This window comes from Colletotrichum godetiae, assembly GCF_030913485.1.
Source record: "Colletotrichum godetiae strain CBS 193.32 chromosome Unknown BDP55scaffold_2, whole genome shotgun sequence".
NCBI classification, from domain to species: Eukaryota; Fungi; Ascomycota; class Sordariomycetes; order Glomerellales; family Glomerellaceae; genus Colletotrichum; species Colletotrichum godetiae.
The window spans coordinates 1463262-1483636 of NW_026851250.1; the positions used below are offsets into that span (position 1 = coordinate 1463262).

Below are 20375 nucleotides of genomic sequence, written 5' to 3' on the forward strand. Positions count from 1 at the left end.
AGGACGGCCGACAGCATGGCTGGCTGGTGGTATTGAGCGGGCCTGAGGACCGATGATCGAAGACTGATGACAGATGGGGAGAACGAGTCGGTACCTATCTGAGCTGGCAAGACATCGAAGTTGTGAGGGAAGCCATCGCGATTCCGAGGCTGATACGTATACTGATATTACCAGGAAAGTCAGGTAATCGTCGGGTACATGGTCATGAGAAAAGCCAGCTGTTGATTGATGTCGTGGACTGCAACAACGGGCGCACAATTGAGGTGGATAAGGCTCATCGTCGATTGTTTTGTTGTTTATGCGGAAGGACACCCATCCATGAAATTGTTTGCAGGGACCGGAGGCGGAAGAAGAAAGTGAAGGGGAAGAATTTGAGTTGGCAGTCCTGACCCGAGCTTTTGCCAGGAAGATGGTTTCACTTTCTTCGGGAAGGAAGCATTGGTCGCTGTCACGTCACAGCCGGCGTGTTGGGAAAGACGTTGTTACATTAAGGCACCTACGGATAGGTACACTAACGTCCCTACCTCACCGCTGAGAATTTCGGTGTGGCATGTGCAGGTGCAAGTTTCGGCAGGCGCCAACACCTGCGACTCTACCGTGCCTGCCCCTAACCGTTGATACCTTACGAGCCCACTTAGGTAAGCCCCGGTACCCTTGTAGAACAACCAACGACCGACCTTGAGGTTTGGCTCTTGAGTTGGCGTATTCCAAGGTTTTGCTCTTAAGAAAGTTGCGAAGCCTGTTCTTAGGTGCTCGAATAAGCAGTCCATGTGGAACTCGATAGCATGCATGTATCGGTGTCCCCGTCACAGCCCAATATCGTGGCTGATTGGCTATGATGGTGACAGAAAAATACTTCCAAAGCATCTCGGGAAAAATCCACTCTTCCAGCCCTCTATGTTCTCAGCGTGCTGAGCCTTCGAAGGTTTTCCTGGCAGCCCAACCGCCCTAATTTTTGGCGCCTCCGTTCGCAAGACACCGCAGAGGACTCCGGTGCCCGCTGGTCCAACTTGCATTGATCGTATGTGAAAGCCTCATTTGACCTCTTACGATGATCGAGCCCACATCGTGATCGCAATCATAAGGATCCGGATCCACATCAAGGATCTCGTCTGTACACTATACTAATAGAATACGCGAGTCGGAAGAGGCAGCCGAGTCCTCCGGAATACTGACATGCGCCACCTCAGCGCCGCAGTCCGCAACTGTGCCACCGGGGGGAATGATCGCGGGGTTCCAACACTCCGGCTCGCGATCGGTCACTCCTAACGACTAGCGGTGTGCCGAGACACGTGAGAGCTGGCTCCTGTCCCGGTCCCGGTCTGGTGGGGATCCCTTTGAGATAGCGAACTTGGCATTGCCAGCGGGCCAGCGAGAGAATGTCTCGCCCGCTTGCTCACCGGACTTGACACAGCTACGATGCCGCAGCGCTCCCGACGCATTAGCCCGCAAGTAGTGCTTCGCCGCGAAAAACGGCGCCAACGCGCAGTTTACATGGCCCCCGCGTGATGATAACGGGTTTGCAATAGCTTCTTAACAACAATCAATATGTCTTCTATGAAAAAAGTAAGGTGTACGTAGTACTCGGAGACTGTAAAAAGTGCCACTCCAGCAAACCAGAAAAGCTCGTCAAACTCCCTCCCATCAGCCTCCACAACCGCGAGATTCCTATCGAATGGCACTCATGGCACCCACGTAACCCCAAACGCCAACGCCAGTAGACAGGTCTGAGAAAGAGGGGCAGGTAGCTGAGAAACATGTGGACGAGGGCCGCGTCGAAGACGTAGTCGTCGTTGGTGGTGGGCATGTTCGTGTATATCGAGTGTGTCGTGCAGTATCCACTCCTCTGGGCAGCTGCGGTATTCGACCTGCTTATCCCATCGCGCCGCAATTCTCATGCAAAGCCTCTAGAAGCTCCATCCCGAACCAGGAATGCTATGCCATCGTTCTCGGCCATCCCCGCAGGATCGCCTCACGCCCGACATCCTTACATAGCCATCTCCGCTTGCAACTTGCGAAGCTCGGCCTCTTCGTCGTCCTCTTCGACAGCTTGCGCCTTGCCTTTGACTAGTTTATCTCGTCAGTACATCACAGTTATCATGACATCGGAGGGCGAAATTCCCTTACTCGGTCCGTTTGCGGCGGCAGGCATCTGGTGGACGCGGTCTGACACAGGTACCGTGCCAGTGCCCACCATTTGCTCGTCCAGAGCCTCCTGCTGCATTTGATCCAGCTCATCCTCAAGGTCCTCATCGATGATATTGTCGGTCTGGCCCGTTGTGATGGCGTTGACGATTTCCTCGCTAAGCGCATTCTGTTCGCGGAGATCCTCCCTGTTTCTGCAGTCAGTAGCTTTCCTTCATACTGGCTTGCAATATTCGAAACGTACATTGTCTGGTCCACCTTGTCAACCGTGAGCTTGCCGTGAATACCCTTCATGGCCTGGCCAGCCTTCTCCATTGCCAAGAGCGTCTCGCGGTTGATATTCGCCGATTCGATAGCGTTGATTTGTGACTCGAGTGTTGTGATTTGCGAAATGGTCTGTTCGAGGCTGTGTTCATGGCCCTTCTTGCGACGTAAGGCAGCCTTTGCAGCTATCGCGATGTCTCGTCAGTATCCAACGCTCAATTATCTCATTTGCTCCGATAACTTACCGTTCTTGTTTGTGTTGACATTCTTCCTTGCAATAGTATCTTGTTCATCCATCAGCGTCTGGAGATGCTTCTCTCTCTTTTGCAGCATATCAAGCTGGACCCTAAGGCCGAGGATTGCATCTTTGGCATCGTTCTTCTTCTTGGCGCCGCCGCCACCGCCAAACCAGCCCCAGACGCCAGACATGATGGAATTTGCTAAAGTTTTGGGGTTGGTAGTATGAGTCGGTTAGATCGAAAGGGTTCCGGTCGTTTAAGAGGTTGTGCGCAGGCAGCGATCGTTCGAAGGCAGCCGTATTCCGGGGTTGCGTGGCACTCGACCGAAGTTTGATGGCGGGGTACCGAAACGGGAAACAAGCGGGCACTCGTCGTCGTCAACGGGCCGTGAATTTAGCGAAGGCGTACTGATAGGCGAAGTTGCCAGTTATTCCTATATCATGCGAGGAACACCCGCGGCTCGCTCAAGTCAAGTTGTCGCCAAGTTGATAGTTGGAAGGCTGATAGATAGAGTCAGGCAGGTAGTCGGTAGGTAGGTATGATGCAAGCTCCCGACTGGCTCAGCGATGTCGTTTAGTGGGCAAGCGATGACGGCGGTTGTGCCCAGCAACAGTGCCGCCGCCTGATTTAGCCGCGGTTCAGCCGATCATGTGAGACGCCCGCGTGACGGTGACCTTGGTGACCACGAAGCCAGATAAGCCATCTCTTATCGCCGATGGGGCGTTTAGCGCATGCACCCCTGTGACCGGACTTGCAGACGCCAGCAGCTGTCATTATCCACCATTCCCACCTCAGTGAGAAAGTCACGGCTGGGGGAAACTACGATGTCTACGGAGGATTCCATGCACAACGTCCCTCAGGCACACGCCGTCTGTCAACCTCAGACGACCGTTGTCTAAATATTTTGAACCGCCGTCTGACTGAACTCCGCAATCAACGTTGCTAAATGATGATGCACATTGCACGAGTCCTGAGCAACGAACAACTGCCTGAGCCATGTCCAGAGGCCCGCTGCCTTCTCAGCTTTGTCTTCTGTCCGACTTGCCGTCTCGGCCACAGGGCGACAAGGTCAGATTTCTCGGCTGGTAAGTTTTAATACTTCTTGCACACTGCGATTCTTTCTCGTCGTATAACAGGAATCAACTATTGGTATAATAACATGATTGGTACCAGTGTCACGTCGTACTCTACGCACTCAGCTGTGCTCACGTTAGAGCATAGCTTCCCCAAAGGATCCGATATTAGGGTATTGGTCGACGTTCAACTCTTACTCAGTACCATGACTTCAGATCAGACACGCATCGGCGAGTGGGTGAACGTGGTTGGCTATCTCACGGCTTCTCCTCCGGGAACGCGGGCCAAAGGGATGAGCCGGGAGCCACGTAGAGCGGCCGTCCAGGCACTAATGCTCTGGTCCGCTAGCCCTCTCAATCTTCAGCGATACGAAGCTTCCTTCGCAACGGACTGACCTGGAGTCTGGATCAATCCATGCCGCCTATTGGGAAAGGCGAGACACACCATATACTACCATAAGCTGCCGCATGACCTGAGAAGACGCGGACATTGGCCTCGGTAACAATGTAGGCAGACGTGTCATGCTCACCACCGCAACCAGGCTGCCATGTCTCGTCTAATTCGTCGCGCATGCCACGAACCAACAGGCATGGATAAGAGATCTTACCATGAGACTGAAGATGGACTTTTCTTTGAGCATTTGCAACGGAGCACGGTCCGAGCATCAGTCAGCCACGCCATCGCCTAGAAGGTTTCATTGAACAAATATTCTCGGCCCGCATGAATGTGCTACTAGCCTACAACGACGATTTGGTCCGGTATAAATGCAACTTGTCTATTCTGGAAAGGGCAAACACGCACCAAATAGGTATCTGGTTGAGGAATCGCCAGCCGATGGCATTCGCTGGCGCTGCACTCTGATGCGCGCCTCTTGCAACGATTCCGCATACACATACCAAAAGGGAGCAGCGTGCAAAAGAAGTCAGAGATTTTGACGTTACCATTGGACCCCCAAAATGCCAGATGGCAGACTACTGCTGGATGGTTTCGGGACACATACTCTTCTCGTCCCAATCAAAGAAAAATCTGGTTATAATACTGCGTCGTTTCGCCAGACGCCCAACCAGTCAAAAGAACGAGTGTTCGGTCGGGTCCACCGTCTGCTGCGACCACCAGGCCACACAACTCGATCCCCCTCACCAGAGACACGACCTTTTGCGCATGCCTCGAATCATCGAATCCCACAAATTCCTTCCGAATGCATGAAAGGACTAACCCGGCCGCCTGCAACGCCTGAATATTCAATGCCTAGATCCAAAGACCTGGCCCAATGCGAGATCTCATTCACTAGTAGTCGACTCCACCGTTCCACCCGACTTCACTCACGCCGCCTGTCGTCGTAACGTCGGTGTCGCTCGTGGCTTCGGTGTGCATCATGTCTCCTTCTTGATGAGTCGTTTGACCCTCGGGATATCACCACCGGCTGATGCAACGGTCTTTTGAGGGGCTTGTCCGCTTCTTGTGCTCGAATGGCTGCCTGACGCTCCCATATTTCCTTGGATTTCCTACAGATATCGTCGATTTGCTCCTGCACGCAGAAACGATGATTAACAAAGTCTACGTAGTCAAAGAAGAATGAATGGGTAGAGGAACCATGCGGCAAGCTTACGTCTGTCAGACAAGGGCCTGGAGTGGTGATGAGAAATCCATCTTCTCCCTGTAGATGCTGTGAGAGGCGTCTCAGTCATCGTGAATGAGATATTCACACCTCATTTGTGTACGGTCTGACCGTTGCATCCGGCCCAAGATAATAGGGAAGTTCTTGGGTGATGATCTTCTTGTGGATATCCAATCGGGGAATCCAGTATCTGTTCATCTCTGTTGACGAAGGCATGGCAGATGCTTGGACATGGGTAACATGAGATGTCTGCCCGAGCGCATTGGATGAACAAGATGGCGCAAGTTATCCTGAGATACTGGCGATCAGGAGGACGAAGAAGGTATTTATCTTCGCCGACAATGCGATGATCCGGGCGCGCCAATCCTCGTACGCTGCGACAGAGTCGATATTACGAGTTCCCAAGGCATATTATTGCACCAAGCAAGACAAAAGGAGCACTTTGTCTTGCCTTTTCGGCACAGTTATTGTCGGTATCCTCACCGCTTTGGCTTCTCAGTCGTCGGAACCTGCCTCTGCAATGCCTGCATGCAAGGACAGACGCCACATACGGCCTTTGCAATGTCGGTTCTCACAATGGTGGGAACCCATCCATCTGGGTGTGTTCCACCTTACAGGTTGGGGGTGGTGAGCCTGCAGGAGATAGGCAAAGTGAGGCGGACGGCGGCAACCCCATGACGGTCCGCCTCACACTCCCGCAACGATCCCGCCACCTGCGACCACGAATCACCGTCAGAAGTCGCCATACGCGTCGGGGCGGCCTTAATTGAGTCTTTCGATTCTCTCTTTACTGCTCGCCCTTTTCTGAGTGAGGTTTCTGTCGGCTATCATTCGCCAGTCACTTCTCGACTATGGATCAATCCGCTGCGAGATCCAGTGACGGGACTAGGCTGCAGTTTCTGCAGGTCCATCTCATCGCCATCTTCGTTCCCGGACATGCTGAAATGGGACCTACCCTCGTGGCTTCCTGGCATATTCAGCTTCCTCCATGGATGAACCCTGGTGGGTAAGGTAAGGCGTCGCCGCGCCGGTGATTTCTGGCAGCCAAGCAGCGCAGATCATGTCGATCGCCGCTCGCGACTTCGAGGCGGGCATGCGGGGATGGCGAGCGTCTGCCAGTCATTGCTGACCAGGGTTTCTTATATATCTAGGATCTCGAGTTCTTCAACGATCCAGATGAACCCTGGACCCTTCCCTTTTCTGTTGGTCCCGGATTTTTGGAACACAAGGCTGCTGCGATCGTCGCCGTCAACACCGGATTCGTCGGTGCTGGAACTGCCGATGAACAGTAATCACAAACAAGTCATCATTTCGACAATACAGCCCCCCATTTGTTCTCAAGTGGTGTGCACGATGATTTTCCACCCGAATCACACAGGTTCCGACCAGACCGACCGCAACACTATACAGTACTATCGGCATCAAGACGGGGTCAACGAGGAACCGGACTGCCTTTCAATCACTTGGCGGCCGATATGAGGCTTTGCGGCCGCGCGTAGCATAAGCCCGAAGATCGTTATAAGTGCTCTCCTTGCGCAGGATGGTCGATCTTCGAATCCTACGAAGAGGGGTTGGCTGTCAGCCGTAGTGCCAGACGCCTCTTTTATTCAACCACATGCGAATCTGACGACAAGGCAAGGCTTTGGTGCATAGTCTTCCAGAGCATACGTTTTCTCGATCATACGACAATGCGGGCAGCATAGTATTGCACACCGAACAATGCAACGCCGTGCGAAGGACATGCCGGAAGATCCACTCTGCAGTACCCAAATAGGTTGCTGCGACACCTTTCGACACTTCCCCGCGGCGTTTTTAAAAATCAAGGCTTGTCGCGCAGACTGAACAATTGGATGTGCGTGCCGAACAGGCACCAGGGTCTGGAGGTATTGAGGCTACAAATGATTGTAAGCTCAGGTCGAGCAGTCTCATACGTGATCTAAGAGCCGAGACTCGACGAGCCATGCTTTCGCTCGCGCGACGTCAAGATTAACCCAAAGTCCGTGGGTTGGTTGAGCCGCAGGGTCCAACTTACAGGGGCTTGTCAGTCTTCGATTGTTGGTCTGTGTGATCTTTGAGTGCAAGAAGAGCGGTGCACCTCATTGAAGCAACAAGTTTGCGGGATGCAATGGCCTCAATCCTCGTCGTTTCCTCTACCTTTTCATTACGTCTCTATATTTCCAAATGCATGCACAAACACACATCAGGTTTGCGGGCCCAAGGAGTCCCTGAACATGAAGGAAACACGCCTTGGCGTAACCTTCGATGTTATCTTCAACACCAATGCCAAGGTGATGATCCTGGTTATGCGTCGTTGTCAGACACCCAAACACAAGACTCCTCTTTCTGACAATCTCAGCGGGCGAGCAGAAGCCTTTATTGCGTGTTCTACTTCAGTAATTGATCCAAATTGCACAACGAATAGCATGAAGGTACTTCATGATATCGTTCAGGCTAAAAGGCGCCGTTAACGGTTACACGCCGATGCTGCTACCCTCCCTCGTAAGCTTATGATAAGTCGAGCAGGTTCGTAGACATGGGCTGGCTCTTCTGGGCTTGGGAGATGGATGCGGCTATTCTCACAGTGGATCATGTTACTCCGCGTCTCCAAAGGGAAAATGGACTTTGAGAGAGATGCGTTATGGTATCATACTTTGAGATTCCACTCCCAACCACAATCGATTCGAGACTGGATTTGGATAAAATCTCTCTGCCAAGCCCGTTTACGAATCTGCCTGAGGGTCTAACTTCACCGCTTCCTGCACCCTCTTCGTCCTTCTTCCATAGTATGCTGTCGGCACGATCAAAAACGATGCACTCTCTCCCTGAAACCTCGCCATGAAGCCACATTGGAAGTCTCGCACTTACTTTAAATATTCCCAACCCCGACCTATGCAAACTTCGTAACGTAGGAGGGTGGTCTTCCGAGGTTCGGCCAAAGCTTGAATGATAGCCTCGCAGAAGTCGAGGAGACAAGATCCCCCCTCTCCCCCGCACGATGTACTCAGTCAATCTTCTCACAGCGACGCTGTTGGCGACCAGCATGGTTCTTGCAAAATTGACAACTAATACCGTCACACGTAGGTTCCGTTTTCGAGATATTCGCAAGGCCAACCTCACAGGTCCAAAACATGTTAACATACCCAAAGCGACTTCACTCCGGCCTTTGGCAGCCATCACAACCGCACCAACCTCCTCCACAACCCCCCCAAGACGCGCCATCGTGACAGTCACCGTCTCCAGCTGGACGACCCAAATCATCACTAGGACGCAAATCGATACTGTAATCGAGACAATCACCGTCTGGGTCCCGCCGTCGACGACCATATCGACGGTCCGATCGACTTCGAGCTCATCTGTAGCATCTTCTTCGCGAAGCGCTTCTGTTACGACACCTCCCGTCTCCGAGCCAACGCAGAGCAAGTATGGGCAGTGCGGGGGGTCGAGTTATGTCGGTGCTACGAGGTGTGCTGCTGGGAGTACTTGTAGTGTTTTGAATCAGTGGTATTATCAGTGCTTGTAGGGGATGCTGTCTGTTGGCATCTGCAGCTGTGAGGGGTGAGGGTTGACTGGTGCATTGGTGCATTGGTGGGACTGAAAGGCGCGATGGCAAGGCAAGGAGAGAGAGTACGAAGTAGAGTCCGAGGTGACTATAAAAATATTGTGGATTCCACCTCTTGAACGCAAGATCCGCAATGGTCTTGTGGTCCGTGTATCTGACCTTAGATCATGGTTCCATCATCTCAGGGAGTAACGTCTGCATAAGGTCCCTTGATTTCACGACGGCCAGATAATTTCGTTGGAAGCGTTGGAGTATAAATAGACCGTCGCAGAGATACATGGGGCTACCCGTCATCTGCTCGTGTCATTCTCAACGCATTCAGCAGCACATACGATGTGGGTAATGACACTAGTCTGGCAATTTCAACGAGGTTGTCAAAGGCTTAGACGAATACATTCCGATGCTAACCCTCCATCGTGAATCGCCATTCGCAGCCGCCATCCACAATCACCAGCACCAAGATAGACTTTACCACAAGATTGGCAATCCCCAGAGCTTTCTCCATCGCTATTTATCTAGCTTTGACATGAGCTTTCAGATATGTCATGTCTCCTTGTGGCATAAGGCCACAGTATTGCCAGAAGGTTTCCTCGATCAGTAACATCTGCCTCTTACGAAAAAGCTTCCCGGGAGGCATATGCAGCGCAGTTGAGAAACTCCCATCTCTGGTTTGACGTCCAGGCGTCTTACACGGCGGCAGACTGGAGCGGTGCCGGTCGCATCCGGTCACCGGGCCGGTGCCGCAGCCCCACTAAACTCGATGATCCAATCGGGCCGGACTGCGATCCGGACGGATCGGGGGACCGTGTCTATGCCTTCTAGGTTCCCATTGACATGATGACATCGCGCGCCCTTAGGAGGTGGAGGCTACTTGCGTATCACAAGCTTCATTATCATCGAGGAAGACGAATGGGTAAAAGTTCCTGTAGCACATCGAAAACATAGACGACCTACAATATTCATTAAATAGAGGACAAAAACCGTATATTTCAGGTCCAACAGTTTATCGATTAAAGACCGCCGATCGGATCTGACCCCGCACAATTACATCAAGACAGAATAGATTCCTCGACGAACTCTCATCATCTGCCATATTAAATTCAAACAAGATGGCCAACCTCAAAGACTTCCGCGTCCTAGCCTTCGACGTCTACGGCACCCTAATCGACTGGGAAACAGGCGCCCTAACAGCCCTCCAACCCCTCCTAGAAGCCAACAACCGCACCGACTTCACCCGCAAGCACCTCCTAGACATCTACCACGAGTGCGAAGCCGCGCAACAGGCCCAAACCCCAGACCTCCCCTACGCCCAGCTCCTCACCACCATCCACCCCCAAATCGCCGCCAAGCTCGGCCTGTCATCCCTGCCGTCCGCCGAAGCCTCAAAGGCCTTTGGCGACTCCGTCGGCTCCTGGCCCGCCTTCCCGGACACGGTCGACGCCCTCCGCCGGCTGGGCAAGTACTACAAGCTCGTCGTCCTTTCCAACGTCGACCGCGGCTCGTTTGCGCTGAGTAACGCGGGACCAATGGCGGGCGTGCCGTTTGATCTTGTTGTCACGGCGCAGGATGTGGGCTCGTATAAGCCTGACCAGCGCAACTTTACGTACATGCTCCGCGAGGTGAAGGACAAGTTTGGGGTTGAGAAGGAGCAGGTGCTGCAGACGGCGCAGAGTCAGTTCCATGACCACCATCCGGCCAAGGAGGCTGGTATGAAATCGTCTTGGATTGTGAGGCCTGGTGCGGTGATGGGAAATAGGGACCGTGAGGTGTTTGATTGGAAGTTTGATACGTTGGGGGAGATGGCTGATGCGCTTGAGAAGGAGCTGGCTTAAGGCGCGATAATTCATATGTGCGTAGATATTCAATGACAGGATTTTCTGTCCAGATGCTGGGATTAAGGGCTGATCTAAATGAAGTGCAGTGTCTTGGATGCTTGGATGCTTGGATGCTTGCGATTTAACATCTTGAGGTTTTGTTCCGCTGAAGCTGCAACAATGCGCTCACGAAAACGTGCTCACCTTCATATTCTTATCCCTCAAGAATCTCCTCTCTGGCCCTAATTCATTGCCTTTGTCATTTAAGTCGTCAGGTTTTGTTGTGAAATAAATGACAAGCATCTCAACTATTGCAAGCAACATTTTCACTCTTCTGCGGCAATAACAGGGCGAGGAACTTGCACGCCAAACAGCAAATTGACAACTAGAAGATAAATCGAGAAGCAGTCCCCATAACACAACTGCTATTCCACGATTGACTCGGAAATTAGAACCACATGTATAGTCATGTCTGTGTTCTGGGCTCACCCCGTTCTAGTGTCCAAAGCCGAAAGCCGGTCCGGCCGAGACCGGCCCCGCCAAGCCATCGCATCCACTAGCCTATCTCCCACCGAAGCGTGGGGAACACGGGGGAAGCTCTGGAGGGACCAAGAGAGACACCTATTAGTACTTTACCGAGCAACACATATCGATGGAATCGTTTCACGCCCAATTGAGGCCTCTTGTATCGTGAGAGTGAGCCACAAACCAGCCTGCAATTTGCCAGCAAGAAGAGAAGTTCAAAACCATGACGTCGGATCTGCTTGCTGGCTTCCCGGCAAACGCGCCGCCCAAACCCAAAACCAAACTTCGATTTGCAGATGTAAGTTGACGATTCCCGAGTCCACTCCCGACGAATTGCACGGGGTTCTTACATGAAGCACTCACGCCAAATCTGACCATCAGCACTAGGTTGCAGTAACAGCAACAGCAAAAGATTTCGTCGGCTTCTACAGAGGCAAACAGTACCACCAACCAGACTTCGATGCCGTCCTCGACCGCGCCTCGGCTGCAGGCGTCGAAAAGGTGATGCTCACGGGCATGTCCCTGAGCGACGCTCCCACGAATCTCTCCATTGCCAAGTCGCGGCCAGCAGGGACCTGTTTCGTGACGATTGGCATCCATCCGTATCACGCCGCGGAGCCCGATGCCGAGGAAGACGGCGGCGAGGATGGTCATTTCAAAAAGTTGGTAGAGGTCGTCCGCGAAGCATTGAGTTCCGCGTCCGAAGGCAAATCATCGTCGTTGGCTGCTTTTGGCGAGTTGGGCCTCGACTATGACCGCCTAAACCACGCGTCCAAGGAAGCACAGATCCGCACTTTTAAGCGGCAGTTGGATCTATTTGTCGAGCAAAAGCTGGAATTGCCCCTGTTTCTCCATTGTCGCGCTGCTTACGATGACTTCGTGGAGATCATCAAGCCGTACCTCCCCAACCTCCCCCGCCGTGGCTTGGTTCACTCCTTTGTGGGCACATCGGCTCAGATGAGAACCCTGGTCGAGCTCGGCTTCGACATCAGCGTCAACGGCTTCAGCTTTCAGGACAGGGAAAGTCTGGAGATGGTGCGCGATATCCCGTTGGAGCACTTGCAGATCGAGACGGATGCGCCGTGGGGTGAGATACCAGCGGGTTCGGAGGTGGCGAAGAGGTATCTCGGGAACGCGTCTGCTTTGCCGCAGAGTAAGAAGAAGGACAAGTTCGAGCTGGGTCTCATGGTCAAGGGGAGGAATGAGAGTTGTACAATGGACAGGGTTGCATTCGTCGTGGCTGGTTTGAAAGGGCTGAGTTTGGATGATATCGCTGAGGCGGCTTGGAGGAATAGTGTCAAGATGTTTGGATTTGGTGAGAGCTAACATAAGATGAAATGACAAGGAAGTATCGAACATTGAATCTCAAATTAACGCATAGGACACCAATCTGACAGGACTTGAATCGGCTGCCAAGTTCTGTCTATGCAAGTCTTCATCAAAATGTCTTTTCTACCATGCTAATCCCTTCTTTCTCAAGAATCTTGCGAATGGGATCACAGATTTCCAAAGTGTAGGGTGCCAACACCCCCGGCACACTCAAAGCAGGCTCCCCGTCAAGCAATAGCTGGGTGGCAATACCACAGGTCATGCCCACGGTCCGAGACATGGCCGAATACCCACCAGGTTCCCCGAAAAGCTCCAATGTCGATGTGATGGTCTCCTATCCACGCAGGTCAGTATCAAAAGCGATTTTGACTCGATTGCAACTTTTTGGCGTGCATACTTACTCGACTTCCATCTTTCCACTCAACAATGAATTTGTGCTGGAGCATTACCAGATCCCTCTCCCATGCTTGATATCTAAGAAGTCTTTCGAGCTGCGCACAAAGTGTGTCCAGGAGATTGCCACGGAGGGTTGCCGGCTTGTCGGAGAAAAGGCCGATCCATCGTAAACCGTCGATGATTCTATTCCTCTCGGCAACGTCTGAGAAGTCGCAAATCTCGTCGATTCGCGTAACCAGAGACCTTTTGACACATCAGTACTTAGTCTTAACTGAAAGCATGGATGCTTGGATGACTTACTCTTCATCAGACCCGGCAGCACCAACGGCCCGTCCAAGAACCCCCCGCAACATCAACCCACCGCTGTTCCTCTCCAGCCAATCCAGTGGCTGCGTGTTTAACAAACCAAGCTGCGTCAAAGCCGCTACGAAAGCCGGGTTGCCTTCAAACCGCAGCGACCCACGCACGACCGTCTCCGCTTCAGGAATCTTGTAAAACTCCCGGAAGGGTACGGAGTTCCGGTTAGGATATGCGAGGAAAGAATACCCGTTCATCACGTGGTATGGCTTGGCCTGCTTCATGAGATCTTCGCGAGAAACATCAATGACTTGTCCATTTTGGAGGTAAGACGCCGGGTTGAGTTGCGCAAGGAGAGCGCCTCGGGGCGACCAGGAGAATTTGAAGCGCAGGGGGTTGTTGGAGCACTCTGGAGCTGGAAGCCCGCCGGCGTAAGAATGGAATTCTCTGATCTGCCGTTTTCGTGCATTAGTCCTATCAATGGTAATGTGTATGGATAAAATTGACTCCTTGTACCTTTCCCCCCTTGCTGTGGACTTCGTTAATGAGGCGAATAGCGTAGAGATGATCAATGCCTAAGGGGTTAATGGATGAGCTCAATTGTCTTTCGTGCCGAAAGGAGTCATGGTTTACCAGGATCGAGGCCAACTTCATTCAGAACCGTGATTCCGGCAGCCTTCGCTTCAGACTCCAGTTCTCTCACCTCCGGAGAAACGTAGCTTGTCGTCACGACATGAGTCTTTCCCCGTATACCAGCTTCCACAACGGTCTGGTGATGGACGAAAGGGACAAGCGAAATGACTAAGTCATGAGATGCCACATGGCTATCTAGTGCCGGAGACGTCACGTCCAAAGAAATAGCGCTGGCTCGAGGGTGATCAGAAGCCAACGCTTCGGCTGTGGAGAGGGTTAGGCTAGCTATTTTAAGAGTGTTAGCTACCTCTGAGAGTGATTTGAACGGGCAGTGAAGAAGGATACCGATTGTCAACTGGTTCCCCTCGTTGCGCAGGAGATATTCGACGCATGGCTTGGCTACCAGGCCGCTTCCAAGGATGAGAATCTTCTTGTCAGGCATTTCGATAAATGAGTTGCTAATCTGGAAAAGTTCGAAAGAGGTAAGATATCAGGTTATCTTTCCTTCTGATGATTTCCGGTTAGCATAATGAAAAGAAGATGGACTATTCAAAGGCCATCATCAGTCTTATAGGCTTGACTGCTTGATCGCCTCGGTCAGTGTCCGTCCTCGCTCTTCACTCAAACTACCCAGATATAATTGAGTCATCCGGCGAGAGATATCAATGAGCCTCCCTGTAGGGAAAAGCTCAAAGATTGTGACATTTTGTTCTCGAAGTGCGCAAATGGAGTGTCTTGCAATCGGATCTGTCGGCTTCCCGCAGGTTGATCCCGCAGGCAGTCTGATCGGCCGATCGGCCGACCGGGTCGCTCACAGTTGTACGATGTAGCCTTCACACTTCGCGGTCGCAGATTTCAAACATCGCCTGATGGGATAAGTAAATCGAGTGCAGTGCAGTTCTCCCAAGGTTGACCATCGGACTCCTTACTAAGTCAAGCTAAAGTTGGGGCAGTGCCTGAAGCCGACTTGTTAAGGCAACGAAATCGAGCAAGATTAACCCATCTTAGATATACGGCATCCTGAATTCCAGAATTGGATCTTGTAATTTTCTTCTCCTGTTTATAATGAATGGAACCTTAAACTTTGCCGCAATCGAAAGCGTTCGAATGCATCCTGTCACGTTTACATCCTTTGAGACGCCTTTTGCAATGCGTCATGATCAACGAAGTAACAGCAAACCACAGTCCACATTTACCTAATACTTGATAGACCAGCAATAGACAATTCCAGATTCGTTGAGTCGACCATCTCCAAAATCATTTGGCGAACCAGACTGATGATACCTCTGATCTACTACTGTGTGTATACCCTATCCAAGCTCAACTGGTGCGGGTGAATGAGCAACGTTCCCACCTCTGGGTGCCTCTTGCACAGGAGTCGAATGGTATTTGACGTCGGTAGTGGCGTTTGGGGATACAGATATCTCTCCTTGACTATTCCCTTGGTCGCCAAGATCCCTTTTCCCCCGGTATCTCCTCCTCGCCAGTAGAATTCCTGCACATACGGATAGGCCTACCCCCAGAATAGCCCCGATAACGATGCCGGCTATGGCACCTGCGCCGAGACCTTTGGTACCGGAACCGGACGTCGCAGTAACACTTGCTGACGTTGCTGAAGAGCTGCCTGACGAGGTTGTGGTTGCCGAATCACTAGTTGGCGAAGGAGTGAAGAGTGTGGAAGTTGAAGTAGACCCGGATTCACTCCCATCAGGTAGTCCAATGAAAAAATGTGTAGATTCAGCTAAAGAGCTCGTCGAGCCATCAAGATAGAGGCCAAGGAAGTAGTAAGTGTCGTTTGGTGGGTCTGTGTTGGAAAAAGCATTGAAGTTTACTTTCCAAGTAAAGGACTTGGACGAGATACCCTCTAACAAGATACTTCAATTAGCCTTCAATACCAAATCCAAGCAAACTAATTAGAGCAAACTGACTTCCTAACGTGATGTACTGTTTGTTTTGGTTTGTCCACAGTAGCAGGTTAAGCTTGTCAACATCTGTCGTCCAGGTGAAGACGACATCTTGACCTGATACGAACGTGGGACCTTCAAGACCAGAAGGCTTCGTAGGGTTGGTGAACTTGGTGTCGTCGGCGAAAGCATTTCGTGCCCAAGCAAGTACGAAAAGTAACGAAAACAAGTTCATCTTGCCGATGCCCAAGATCTTTGAACACGATGCCGAAACTCGAGGTAAGGGAGTGGGACGGCATTGGTCGCCCACGCCGGGTACTTATTTATTTGGGTCGCTCCCTATGCCATGTTCTTCAGTCTTCGACATCAGGCTGTGATGAGAGTATTGCATGCACCCCCCACCCCAAGGCAGACGTGCAGGCCCCCTCCTCCTTCTTTAGGTTTTAGAGCGTCTTGCTGCGGCCCAGTTCAGCAAAGGGGCTTGTTTTCTCGTGTACAATTTGAAAATTGATTTACCTCAGCGCCCGGGTTTGATACAGCCTCGCTTCGCGAGCGGGCCACGGCAGTTGACGGGATACAAGACATAGTCTTGTGTGACTACACCGTTGCCATTTGTCATTGTTAACTCACATCAACGCGATGTTGAATTCCACTGCAAATGAGACTGTCGTGCTGGTGATACTCACCGACCAAGAGTGAAGACGGCTTCATCATCAACCCTATCTGAGAGTCTCCAATGACAGTACTCATCTTGGTAGTACTGTTCAAGTCAATCAGTCAGTAAGGCTGGCAACTGTACGTCTATCAAGAGTATCCAAGTGGGGTTTTCTTCCATGTAGCCTGTTCTTTCGGTTGCGAATGTGGTTGGGTGGTGGAGTATCGATGAAGTGTGATGGTAAAAGTAGAATGCCAAGGGAAGGGGCGCATTTTGCGTGCAACCTCAACCAACTTTAGAAAGACCAGGGCAAATATCCTACGGGGGATGTGGAGGTACTTGCAAATACGTGGGCAAATAAGGAAGTATTCTAGCAGCACGAACAGCCAAGGCTGAACGAATCAGGTTGAATTGATGTGCTAGCCCGGTGATCAAAAAGACCTCGCGTCGGGGTTTTTCGTCATGCTATAGATAAGGAAGCAAGTGGCGCATACTATCGACAACAGGCTTTGGTAGGGGGATATGAGCGACACCCTCTCTTCTCTAAGATAATTGAGGTCGGCATGATATCCGGAACTACACCGTGTATTATGAAGTTATCTGCGTACGCTAAAATAAGAACCTCTAAAATGTCATTAATCTGCCGTCTTCTCAGTCGACACCGGACCCCGTAGTGGCCTATCACTGGCGAAAGATGGATCATTCGTCTGTGTCGTAAACTGCAGCTTGGAAGCCAACAAGTCAACGCTATCCCCAAACCAGTCAGCAAACTCTCGAGCCTGCCTCAATGATCAGCACCTAAGAACACTTACTACATAATAACGGGAAAGAAGCATCCCAGCGCATAAGCAGCCCGATCAACATATCTCGTCGCGGGGCTACTCTGCCACACGTTCAACGAATGCGTAATAACCCGTATCGCCGCCGCCACAGCGAGCGAAGCGACGCGGATCTCTGTGCTGCGCATCAGGTACCGTATAAAGCTCTTCCGGAGACCGGCTTCCTTGGACGACTTCCTGACTTCGGCGAAGATGCGGAGGAGAAAGTAGGCGCTGACGCACTCGCTGACCGCAAAGAGGCCAAAGTAGGCGATGTGGATCCTGATGATGGTGCCTTGGAGGCTGTCGTCTTCCCGTAGGATACGGAGGAGACGGTAGTAGATGATCATTACTTTGACGGCGGTGACGAGAACTAGGGTCGACCAGAATACCGTGTGGAAGACTTTTCGTTTCGTCCCTCTAAGGAGTCTGTTGAGGATGATGAAGCTGTAGAATGGTAACCCTGCTTCTTGTATCTATCGAGCTTTCCGTCAGCAACGATATGCAGGACTCTTTTAAAATCCCCATGAGAAGATCTAGAGACGGGGGTTGACCAACAAGCCAGCATATATCGCCAATGGCCGCCGCCGCTGCCCTCTTCGCAAGAGGGTACGGCTTATCATAGTAAGCGTGGAAGTAGAGTCCATTCGCGATGGCACCCGCTGCGGACGAGACAATGGGTACGACCGTGAGCTTGGAAAATGACGTGATTCCAATAATCAACAGCCCCAGGAACACGTTAAAGACGCCGATGATGCTTAGCACCGACCAAGCGTGTTCAAAGTACGGAAGGCTAGGCGCTGCATCGAAGGTGGCGTTGATGGTGTTGGGCATACCGACCGAGTTCGGTAATGGCACTGGCGACGAGCTCGATATGTTGACTGCCATTATTGTAGTATCTTTCACAACATCTCACCCGGGAGACTGGGATAGCGAAGAAGCGTGTGCTTTTACGCGTGTTCGGATTGTCGTCGACGTCTGGTCATCGAGGTGGCATCTCGCATCTCGCACAGGCGAGAGATTAGGTGATATTGGACATCAAATTTAAAAGGCGATGAAGGGTATTCCAGGTCAATTATTAAATGGGGACACCACCCGCCCCCAGCTTTGCTTTTTTGCTTGGGGTCTGTCAAAAAACCTGGATTGAAAGGCAGGGCACTTAATGTTTGGAAGGCTCAACCCCCTCCCCAGTCCATTCGAAGTATCATGACTTAAGGTATCCGCGTGAAGCGAACTTATCAGCGAACGGCGCAGGATGATCCAGGTATGAATATCTAGGTTGAGCTAGTTGTTGTTGGGAAACGTTGCTCTCGGAAACTTCCCCCCTCGGGACAGAAGCACGAAGAGGAAGGAGGAGGAAGAAGAAGAGATGAACTCAAAACAGCTTGAAGGGCGCGGTTGATGCCGCGTGCGACTCGCAACAGACCGGCTGCCTGCAGTTCGGTACGATTCATGAAAGACTAAGAGGGGCAGTGATGGTTTTTCGGGAGTCCTGTTGATTGGACCGATGGATCTCATGATTTCATGTCTTCATCGGCAATCGAAGTCTATATCTGCCGTTCCCTTTCCTCTCGCACACATACAACCAAGCAACCTAGTCTTCCAGATGGAGTTTTAGTGCCGGTTACATACACATTGAAGTTGTCGATGTGAGCAGAGCATCGCAAAGCAAAACTGCCCATGTGGTTTGGCATGTCTTATCTGCCCAGGACTATCTTGACTTTTTCGACTTTGCTTCACTTGGCCCTTCTAGAACACGGCTTGGCCCGAAGCTGTGCGCGACTAGGTAGTTGAAACGAAAGTATCCTCGCCGTTTGATTTCCAGTCAAAGGATACAAAACGACGAAGATAACACCGCGTGGAGGAAGAGCGGGCTTTCGACGGACTTCGGTCACGCATAGCTGAGTCCAAAGGTCTTACGACCGTTCAGTGCACTTCCTATACGCAAACTTTTCCGGTCAAGACTCTATGGCTTTCTCGGGTAATTGGAAATGACACTAATGTCCAAGCCGATGAAGCAATACGGCCAGTTTGAAATAGGTCGCAGAGTCTTGAATTAGGACGACAAAAGACGACAACAACATCACGACTTACGTGGTCGCTGGTGAGGGCAGCCCAGGGATCGGATGGCTTGTCGGCTGAGCTCTAGGATTAGGTTTCGCACGGCAACGTCTCCCGGAGCCTTTACTTTTAGTATAAGCCATCGAAAGTCTCGGCAGGTTTAGAAGTTCAGTGCGCAATGCTAAGATGGAGCCACATCTGCTTTGCGTCGATCGATGCCGTATCATCTTTCGGCATTGCCTTTGAGCAACACGTAAGAACAGCAACGATACACCCAAAGCTAGATATTCTGCCTTCCATGGCCGCCGGCAGCCACTCAATTCACGGAGAGAAGCAATGCCCGCGGCCTTCATATCTGACACTTGTGTTTTCCTACTCACATTGGCGAAGCCTGTCTTGTGGGACACAATACTCTCAACCCTCAAACCACGAGAGATACAAGCCCAGGGGGCAGTGCCAAAGTCGACTATAAATACCGGAATCACTCCTTGAGAAGAGACAAGAAGTTAAGATCTCGTGAAAGTCGGGTTTTGTGTAGCCATTCTATATCACACAATTATCTTTCTTTTGAATTCCCTTCTCCTGTTTTTTTTTTCGGATCCCCAACGCCATCGCAATGCATTAGTCGACCAAGATGATCTAGTTCTTGTCCACATCGGACTCGAACGTCTCTACAGACGGAGCCCCAGATGATGAATTCCTTTCCACCATTTGAATGTCTTCTTCTTCCCCTGCTTCTCTCCCTAGCCTGTTGACTGACATGCACACGACATCCAAGTCTCACACCCGTAGTCGTAGCTGCCCTTGCTTCCTAGCTGCCTTCTGTTGTTCCTGTTTCTCTAGCTCCACAAGAGCCCATCAGTTCGAGGTCAATCGTCCAGCACTCAAAGTCTCTCGTGACCTGAATGTCATGTTCCCCAGGGATGCCACGTTGGAACTTGAAAGACAAAGGGGTATAAACCCACCTAACCACCCATCACAAAGAATCAAAAAAGCAACCACAAATGTCATGTACAAACAAACCCCCCCCCCTCCCCCCCCCTC

At 51.5% G+C, this 20375-nt stretch overlaps 7 protein-coding genes across 7 annotated transcripts; 3 read left to right on the forward strand and 4 right to left on the reverse strand.

The window, feature by feature from the left end:
• Positions 1-1529: 1529 nt before the first annotated feature.
• BDP55DRAFT_643538 (Snf7 family protein) lies at positions 1530-3238 on the reverse strand. The gene is made up of 4 exons (XM_060573510.1): positions 2655-3238; positions 2390-2594; positions 2128-2333; positions 1530-2067 (listed from the first exon to the last, which is right to left on the reverse strand). The coding sequence occupies exons 1-4, from the start codon at positions 2836-2838 to the stop codon at positions 1988-1990; spliced, it is 675 nt and encodes a 224-aa protein (XP_060436342.1). The 5' UTR covers positions 2839-3238; the 3' UTR covers positions 1530-1987.
• A 5097-nt stretch (positions 3239-8335) lies between these two features.
• On the forward strand, positions 8336-8860 carry BDP55DRAFT_710195 (uncharacterized protein; the record flags this gene model as incomplete). Its single annotated transcript, XM_060578148.1, has 1 exon — positions 8336-8860. The coding sequence occupies one exon, from the start codon at positions 8336-8338 to the stop codon at positions 8858-8860; it is 525 nt and encodes a 174-aa protein (XP_060436343.1).
• A 677-nt stretch (positions 8861-9537) lies between these two features.
• On the forward strand, positions 9538-11212 carry BDP55DRAFT_643549 (haloacid dehalogenase). Its single transcript, XM_060573511.1, has one exon. The coding sequence runs from the start codon at positions 10009-10011 to the stop codon at positions 10729-10731; it is 723 nt and encodes a 240-aa protein (XP_060436344.1). The 5' UTR covers positions 9538-10008; the 3' UTR covers positions 10732-11212.
• A 249-nt stretch (positions 11213-11461) lies between these two features.
• On the forward strand, positions 11462-12564 carry BDP55DRAFT_689577 (TatD family hydrolase; the record flags this gene model as incomplete). The annotated part of the gene is made up of 2 exons (XM_060576756.1): positions 11462-11536; positions 11626-12564. 2 exons carry the CDS (start codon positions 11462-11464, stop codon positions 12562-12564), a joined length of 1014 nt encoding a protein of 337 aa, XP_060436345.1.
• A 56-nt stretch (positions 12565-12620) lies between these two features.
• BDP55DRAFT_137074 (saccharopine dehydrogenase) lies at positions 12621-14431 on the reverse strand. Its single transcript, XM_060565537.1, has 6 exons — positions 14239-14431; positions 13894-14178; positions 13777-13835; positions 13264-13712; positions 12969-13206; positions 12621-12901 (listed from the first exon to the last, which is right to left on the reverse strand). The coding sequence occupies exons 1-6, from the start codon at positions 14333-14335 to the stop codon at positions 12677-12679; spliced, it is 1353 nt and encodes a 450-aa protein (XP_060436346.1). The 5' UTR covers positions 14336-14431; the 3' UTR covers positions 12621-12676.
• Positions 14432-15148: 717 nt separating this feature from the next.
• BDP55DRAFT_137086 (uncharacterized protein) lies at positions 15149-16079 on the reverse strand. Its single transcript, XM_060565538.1, has 2 exons — positions 15822-16079; positions 15149-15757 (listed from the first exon to the last, which is right to left on the reverse strand). The coding sequence occupies exons 1-2, from the start codon at positions 16030-16032 to the stop codon at positions 15204-15206; spliced, it is 765 nt and encodes a 254-aa protein (XP_060436347.1). The 5' UTR covers positions 16033-16079; the 3' UTR covers positions 15149-15203.
• An 818-nt stretch (positions 16080-16897) lies between these two features.
• On the reverse strand, positions 16898-18158 carry BDP55DRAFT_743605 (uncharacterized protein; the record flags this gene model as incomplete). The annotated part of the gene is made up of 3 exons (XM_060580494.1): positions 16898-17746; positions 17829-18070; positions 18107-18158. 3 exons carry the CDS (start codon positions 18156-18158, stop codon positions 17264-17266), a joined length of 777 nt encoding a protein of 258 aa, XP_060436348.1. The 3' UTR covers positions 16898-17263.
• Between the last annotated feature and the right edge of the window lie 2217 nt (positions 18159-20375).